Here is an 8,261-nt window from a genome sequence, read left to right as displayed (position 1 = left end):
ACCTTACGGTGACAGGCTGAGAGCCATGGGGCTCTTTAGCCTGGAAAAGTGCAGGCTCAGGGGTGATCTGATGGCCACCTATAAGTTTATCAGGGGTGACCACCAGTACCTGGGGGAACGTTTGTTCACCAGAGCACCCCAAGGGATGATGAAGTCGAACGGTCATAAACTACTGCAAGACTGTTCCAGGCTGGACATAAGGAAGAATTTCTTTACTGTCCAAGCCCCCAAGGTCTGGAATGGTCTGCCATCGGAGGTGGTTCAAGCACCTACATTGAACACCTTCAAGAGCAAATTGGATGCTTTTCTTGCTGGGATCCTATGACCCCATGTGACTTCCTGCCCTTTGGGTGGGGGGCTGGACTCCATGATCTTCCGAGGTCCCTTCCAGCCCTAATGTCTATGAAATCTATGAAATAAGGTTGTTAAAATAAATCCAAGCCAATTGTTATTTTGTCGATACTTTATGACTATTAAATAATGATAATAACATAATCTTTTACAGGAGTGAAGGAATTCTTTGAGCATATTAAGCATGAGAGAATAAAAGACCTGGAATACATGGTTAGAAAGTATGCTGCCATTGGACCATTGCTGACAAAAGTGGAAGGTCTAATTGTCAACACAAACACTGGCAGATCTGCAAAACTAGCTTCCTATTATGCATACTGGGAAAATAAAATTTATCATACTTTGACACAGTTAATTCTGAAGTAAGTCTAGAGTTTGCTTTAAAGGATTGATGGTCTTGAATCTGTGGGTTTTTTTGCCAAGTGATTTGTTAAAACCATACATACTAGTATTCAGTCTATACATACAGTTTCACATAAAGCACCTAAATGATGCCATGCTTGAAACATGGAACTGTTAGCTTTATGGCCAATGGGACAAGAACCCTAATTCTGAGTGAATGGATATTATTATGCCTATGGCAGAACAAGGGTTAAGATAATCTCTACACTGTGAGTAGCTTGTATTCTGGCAGGCATTTTATTTTTAAAACCAATGGACAGAATCTCTAGACTCTGAACTGTGAAGGCCAGTTTTGTATCTGTAGTGCCACAAGTGCTAGTATAAGGGCAAAAGGATGGTAGGTTACCTCTTGCCTGTTCAGTGGCAGATAGAGATCAGTGTAGACTGTGCCACAGGACAACTTGAGGCCATTGCAGGGATGCAGAACCATTCAGTGTAAAATCACTCTTTCTGCCTCTCCTCCTACTTCTGATTCACTTCCTTCCTTTTACGCTCCACCCGTAGTTTGTTCCAGAGTGATGCCTGTTACTGTGGAGCTGACCACCTGCTGGGCTTAGCTGCCCTCAGGACGAGGCTAATGTCTTCCCTACAGAATGTTTTGTGCCAGCAGGCTGGGACAAAGCATCACAGAGCAATGTTGACGTGGCTGTGAGAATGCCTCACTTGCTTCTGCTTTCTGGGAGCCTCTCTGAAATCAGTTTACCAGAGCTCAATTTCTCATCTCTTTTATTTTTGTGCACTCTAGGTCCAGTCCTGTCATCCCCTGCATACAAAATTATTTTCTCTGTCTGGCATTCTTGGACAACTGTCATCCTTAGGTGAATGCAGGGGCCTCCTGTTTAAGACATCAGGTAGCGCTGCTTGCGTCTCTGAAGGAATGTCAGCCTTGTGCCTGCAGTCTGTGCTATCTACTTCTGTGTGTCACTGCTTGTATGATTGTCTTTAATCGTTTTCTTAAAAACTTTTTGCAGGAATTTGCAGGCTTTTAATGCAGCAGTTCTTGGGACTGTCCCCCTGTTCCAAACAGAAACTATTTTATCTGCTCCTGAAATAATCTTACAGCCGAATGCCAGCGAAATTGATAAAATGACGGTTAATTGTGTCAGGGAATGTGTTGAAGTCACTAAGGTGATTATTGATTAAGGTTATTCAGAGAATGTTTTTTGGCATAATGGGTGATTCTTGCTTTATTTGGATGGTTACAACATCAAAGCAAAGCTTTTATATGATGGAAATATTCATTGCAGCTTTCTCTTTTTACTAACTGGTCTGATGACACAGTATCATTTTATACAGTTTTTACTCCGGCAAAACTCTCATAGACCTTGTTAAGAGCTTTGTCTGGGCAATAGGATCTATTCAGCACTATAAAGAAATCTACACCAGCAGGATATGCCATGCAAATATTGCTAAGGATTCTGCCTTTGGCTGAGTAAATGAGTTGGGTGGGAAGGTGTGCAGTTAGTTCTGTCTATAGCTTTCAAACTCCTCTAAAGCAGTAGGGGAGGTTACTTGCCTAGCTCTTAAGAAAGTGCTAGGAGTGGATCATAGGTGCCAGAGAAGTCCAAGATACTTGGTGATTGGTGGATGCACGGCTCCTGTATCAAGTGCCCACCTCAGCATGCAGAAGAAGATGAGCCCATCACCTTGAGTTTTTTTAATGACCTCTCTCAGAACCCGGTCATAGGTGCCAGAGAAATCCAAGATACAGTGTTTCCAACTGGTTGGCCTACTTGTATCAATGAGTTGTGTGCTCTTTTGTGGGGCACACATTGCTTCTTTCCAAAAATGACCCAAATGTTCTGGGAGCTATCTTGTCTTGCACTGATGTGCAGATAGCACATATATCCTTACGCATGGCTTTCTCAAAGATTGGGGTAATCCTAAGGAAATACATTCAGGACAGGCCTCCTCCCAGCTTCATAGCCGAAGATTTCCTCCTCTCGCCATGCTGAGCCTGATTGACTTGCCTCTCTGTGCTAAGGTTATGACATCCCCAAAAGGTTTTCTTAAAAAGAGACCAAAGGATGATGCCACAGGGAATGTATATGGCATCTTTTGGTCCTTTACATTCACTAGAAGGGTATGTCTAGCTTTGTCAAACGCTAAGCCGTTGATTTAAAAAATTGTGTGTGTTGGCATATTTTAGATCTGAATTGAGCCTTGGGTATTTGGATAAAGCCTCACGCTAAATCTCCTAATTAAGAGTTAATGCCTGTGACTAATTTCATTCACTCTGTTAAGTAATTCTTTGCATTGCTCTCTCTGAAAACACCAGCAATTTGTGCGGTGGATGCACGGCTCCTGTATTGAGTGCCCACCTCAGCATGCAGAAGAAGATGAGCCCATCACCTTGAGTTTTTTTAATGACCTCTCTCAGAACCCGGTGATAATTGAACAGGCTGTTCTCATCACCCAGAACGTACACAAGCTCCTGATTTCTCTCACCAAGTATCTCAACCGGTGGAAGAGGTATCGTCCACTGTGGAAATTAGATAAAGCCATCGTCATGGAGAAGTTTGCTGCAAGGAAACCTGCTTGCGTCACCTTCGATGAGAAGCTGCAGTTCTACATGAAGGTTGCCCAAGAAGTGACTCAACAGCCCTTGATTAAGGATGAGCAATGCATCAGGCTTCAGCTGGGCCCATTAGCTTACACTGTGCAGGAGAATGCCAAAGGCTGGGTGATGTCTCTGGGGAAACTTCTAAATGAGTCTGCCAGAGAGGAACTCTTCAGTCTGCAGGAAGACATTGAGGTAGATGTTTTCTCTGATATGATATCATTATCCTGCATGATCAGCTGTGAGTGGGGCTCCTTATTTGCATAACTTGTATAGCCTATTTTATAAGAGACAAGGTATTATTATTGAGATACTGTTGTATTTTTATTATTAGATTTTTAAAATCACAAATTGCCAATTTTAGTATAAGAAGTCTTAATTGTGTTTAGTGCCTGAATAACTCTAATTTTGCTTAACTGTATATGTTTGTGCTTAATTATTTTCTTAACACTGCTTCTGAAGATTAACACTGCCTCTTTTTCCTTTTTATAGAGATTATCTCAGAACCTTAGGAAAACACCCGACTCTCTGGAGGATCTCAAATTTGTTCTTGGCACAATTGCAGATATCAAAGATATGTCTTTGCGTGTGGAACTGAAATATCTAGACATTCAGGAGAGATACCGTACCCTTGCAGTATATAACATTCCTGTGAGTGAGCTTATGTCAGTCCTATAGACATTTTGTATTTGTGTTTCAGATGTGAATAGCTGTCACATAAATGAATAATTAAGTTTTTAAAAAGTTTTTCAAATGAACAGGATCAAAAGGATCAAATTAACAGGAACTTCTGTACCTTCCCTCCCTCCTATCTCTATCCATTGTCTTCCAAACTTCTACTCATTTGCATTTTCATAGACCTGTGTGTTGTAAATTAGTTTCTTTTCTACCTTGGAGAACACATAACACCAGAGTCTCCCTATGCCTGACGAAGGGTGTTTGTGCCTGAAAGCTTGCAAATAATTTCTTTCCAACTATGTAGTTGGTTTAATAGAAAATATTACATCTACCCAAAGAACCTTGCCTGCCTACGTCCTTAGACCAACAGGGCTACAACCAACAACCCAGGATCAAAAGGGAAATACTATCACATCGTTGTACCCATAGTGAAATTTGCAGGCTTGCTATACATTTGTTTAACTCGGATTCATTTAATTTAAATAGTGTTTATATATTCCAGAACTAGAGGTCTAATTGCAGGCCTGACTTTTCTGTAAGTAATTTCTACATGTGAGTGCTCCCAATGCAGTCATTTGTACTGCCTCTTAGAAGTGTCCCTGTTTGCACAGCTTGAGTACTGTTATGTAGATTAAAACCTGATTAAACCTGAGTGACCAGCCCTATGGACTGGAAGAGTAGCCACCCCTCCTCTGTCCTTGTTGTTGGGAATCTAGAACCACAGAAACTTGTATCCCATAATCCCTGTCCTGGCCTGCCATCACCATGACCTTCTGAACCAGCTTGCATGATGCTGGCTTAGCGATCCCTTTCCTTCCTAGCTCTTCTTGGTCACCAGCATTCTCCCTAAGGGGAATCTGGAATGTAGGATGCTTGCCAAAGGATTTGGACGCATCTGAAGCCCCAGGCGGGGGTGGAGGATGCTTGCCAGTAGCAGGGCCACATATGGTTCTTGACTGACTCATGGATCTGGAATTGATTTGGATGATTTGACTTGGGACATGAACATTTTTTCTTAAAAAAATGTCTGGAATGTGTAGGATCTTGGACCATTCTTTGCACCCTGGATCAGTTTCAACCTATGTAAAAATTGCTGTATTGGGCCCATATAATTACATTTGTATGTGTGTAGGGGCTTAGATCTCCTGTTTCCTGGCTGTCTAGTTTTCATCTTCCACTGTGTTAGGTTTCCTCTCTGACCTTTGGTTTCAGTGAATATGTAGTTTGCTCTCTTTTAGACAAGTGAAGAAGAGAGTGAGCTGGTTAACAAGATTAAGGAAAAGTGGGAGAGGCTTTTATTTGATGCAACTGAAGTTGATCACAGCCTTGGAAGCATCAAAAGGACCTTTACAGAGGTGATTTTTATAACCTTATGTGTCTATAAGCCATTTGGAAATGGAAGAAGAGAACCTTAATTCAAACAATATACCCTTTAGATTACAAAGCATCAGATTGGAGACTACAGTAAAGAGATCTCAGACTTCTTCCATAGATTTACTACTGAGGGGCCTGGTGGTGTTGGGGAAAACCTTGACAAAGGTAAGAACATTTGTGTATGCACAGTTACATTCTGAAGTAGGCTGCAGACTGATTCTTTGGAGTATTATATGTAAAATAGAAATATACATCACTTTAGGGTATTTTTTCTTGTTAAAATACAGGCTAATCAGTTGAGCCATTTGAATAACTATAATTTATACAGGTTTATACATAAATGATGGATTATTCAGCTGTCTATGGAAAACTTTCTTTCTGCAGGATTGGATCTTCTGGGTGTTTTTCATAAAGAATTGGACAAACTTGAGAAGAATCGTCAGGAATTGGCTAATGCTGAGAAACTTTTTGATCTGCCAATTACAATGTACCCAGACTTAATGAAAGCACAGAATGACATGAAAGGTCTAAAGCAGATCTACGAAATTTACAAGTCTCAAAAGGTAAGTGTTTATGTAATGAGAGCTTTTCTCTTACTGTGCCAGAGTCTGTCTAATTGAAATAAACTGTGATCTTTTCATCCTTATGATAACCAGAATGTAGAACTTCGTTAAACAACTGTTATATACAGGCAATCCTCGGACTTACAACACAATTGGTTCCTGAAAACCGTGTCTTAAGTCGAAACGTTGTAACTCGGAACCAATTTTCACATAAGAAACAATGTTATAAATGAGGGACTGGTTCCTGAACCAAGGCCTGATACCCTGTTTTCACCAAAAATACCCCAGAATTTTGTACTCAATCAATTATAGATGAGTAATATAGCTACATTAATGTATTTATATCGTAAATAGCAATCATATTGATTTGGAAGGACTTCTTTGAGGTGACTTTGCTGGACTTTTTGAAGGGCTCTTGGTTGGACTTTTTGAAGGGTTCTTGGCTGGAGTCCTCTCAGGAGACTTGGCTGCAATTTTTTCTGGAGTCCCGTCTGCTTTCTTAAAGAAAGTGTCCAAACAAGTTTGGACAGATGTTCTCCAGGGAGAGATGAGTGACACAGCTAACTTGTTCTCTGGCGTGGTGTTGCATTGGATCAAGTGTTGCAAGTCGAAACAGATGTCATAAAGTTGAAACAGGGTGTCAATTTATAAACGTTGTAAGTACGAAACGTAACTCGAAACATTGTAAGTCGAGGACTGCCTGTATATCCATGAGTGCTTCAGTTACAGTCATTAAGCCAGGAAGAATATTGTGATCAGTTGAGGCCAGATTCCAGTTGTTCTGTGTAACGTATTACTCCTTAAATAGTTTGGTGATTTCAGTAGCCCGTGTATTAAGTATGCTACTTGTGAATAAGTAGATCCAAGTCAGACCCTTGCTGACCTTATTTAGTTTTTTTAAACAGCCTTTTTGTGTTTGTTTTTGAAATCAGTCAAACGCCCTAAAGTTAAGGATCAGATTATGACTGTAAATCATGTTCTTATTACCATTTCCCGTGTTCTCTTTCTACTTTTTCTTTTGATGATTTGTTACACTCACTTTTTCATTATGGTCTTAAATTCAATCTTAACCCTTCATAGCAGGACTGTACTTTATCCTGTGCTTGTTGAATACTGTGCACATCTGTGTCCTCGTCCTGACTAAGGCCTCCGAATACTATTGTCCTAGAAATAACAAATAGTATCTCTTGTGATAAGCTAAAAGGAAACATCGTGATTTTTTTTCTAACTACCTTTGTCTCCAGGCTGCTAAAGAGGAATGGTCTCAGACCCTCTGGGTAAACCTCAATGTGCAAGTTCTTCAGGAGGGAATTGAAGGATTTCTTAAAGCCCTTCGCAAGCTGCCTAAGCAGGTGCGCAGCATGCCTGTGGCTTATCACCTGGAGACAAAAATGAAGGCATTCAGAGACTCCATTCCTTTGCTGCTTGATTTGAAAAATGAAGCCTTAAGAGAAAGGTTTGATTCTGTTTCTGTAAGGGATTTTCTGTACAAGCAAGGCTATTTATTCTTGTTTGTTAAAATTTTCCATGACAGATGTTGGAACCGTGCAAACAGTTTTGGGCTGTGGACCATAATAGCTGATGCCCATCTAATAAGCTTACCTAGTTTCATGCAACATAAACAAATATTTTGTGTGTTTATAGTAAAAGACCAAGTCTGGTTCTAGATATTACAATACAGTGGGCACGAGGCACCACATTCCCGTAGTGATGAGCTAAGTTGCTGTAGCTCGTTGCTACAGTGACAGCACTGCTGGGCACGAACCATGACACTGATGCTACTGCATGGTAGCTGCTAAAAATAGCTACGCAGCATTGAGACTGCACAGTTATTTAATACTTGCGTAAGTAGTAAATGAGTACACAGTAACAACTGCGCAGTCCGCTGCATGTGTAGACACACCCCATGTATACAATGTCATGTTGTTACAGGTTCCAGGCATTTTCACATTTTACATGGTCAAGGGGCTTAAAAGGCAAACAAAAAATTTGTAGACTGATGGGGTCAGATTTTAGCTGGTCTGAAACCAGTCTCTAAATTCATCCAAAAAGGATGTGGAGAAGCTTGAGAGAGTCCAGAGAAGAGCCATGCACATGATCAGAGGTCAGGAAAGCAGACCTCAGGACGACAGGCTGAGAGCCATGGGGCTCTTTAGCCTGGAAAAGCGCAGACTCAGGGGTGATCTGATGGCCACCTATAAGTTTATCAGGGGTGACCACCAGGATCTGAGGGAATGTTTGTTCACCAGAGCGCCCCAAGGGATGACGAGGTTGAACGGTCATAAACTACTGCAAGACCGTTTCAGGCTGGACATAAGGAAGAATTTCTTTAC

The 8,261-nt window shown here is 41.0% G+C and overlaps 1 protein-coding gene across 1 annotated transcript in view; it reads left to right on the top strand.

Annotated features, from left to right (window-relative positions):
- DNAH10 (dynein axonemal heavy chain 10) overlaps positions 1 to 8,261 on the top strand; it is a 92,876-nt gene that overhangs the window by 27,006 nt on the left and 57,609 nt on the right. Inside the window, exons 18-25 of the mRNA XM_019507118.1 lie at positions 506 to 713; positions 1,725 to 1,881; positions 3,032 to 3,508; positions 3,806 to 3,964; positions 5,230 to 5,346; positions 5,428 to 5,530; positions 5,750 to 5,928; positions 7,173 to 7,384. Of these exons, the coding sequence (XP_019362663.1) occupies positions 506 to 713; positions 1,725 to 1,881; positions 3,032 to 3,508; positions 3,806 to 3,964; positions 5,230 to 5,346; positions 5,428 to 5,530; positions 5,750 to 5,928; positions 7,173 to 7,384 (1,612 nt within the window). The remainder of the gene's footprint in view (positions 1 to 505; positions 714 to 1,724; positions 1,882 to 3,031; positions 3,509 to 3,805; positions 3,965 to 5,229; positions 5,347 to 5,427; positions 5,531 to 5,749; positions 5,929 to 7,172; positions 7,385 to 8,261) is intronic.

The sequence above is a fragment of the Gavialis gangeticus genome, unplaced genomic scaffold (genome assembly GCF_001723915.1).
Source record: "Gavialis gangeticus isolate Ggan-Ray unplaced genomic scaffold, GavGan_comp1, whole genome shotgun sequence".
NCBI classification, from domain to species: Eukaryota; Metazoa; Chordata; order Crocodylia; family Gavialidae; genus Gavialis; species Gavialis gangeticus.
The sequence above is the reverse complement of the archived record's forward strand: the minus strand, read 5'-3'. Positions and strand labels throughout refer to the sequence as shown.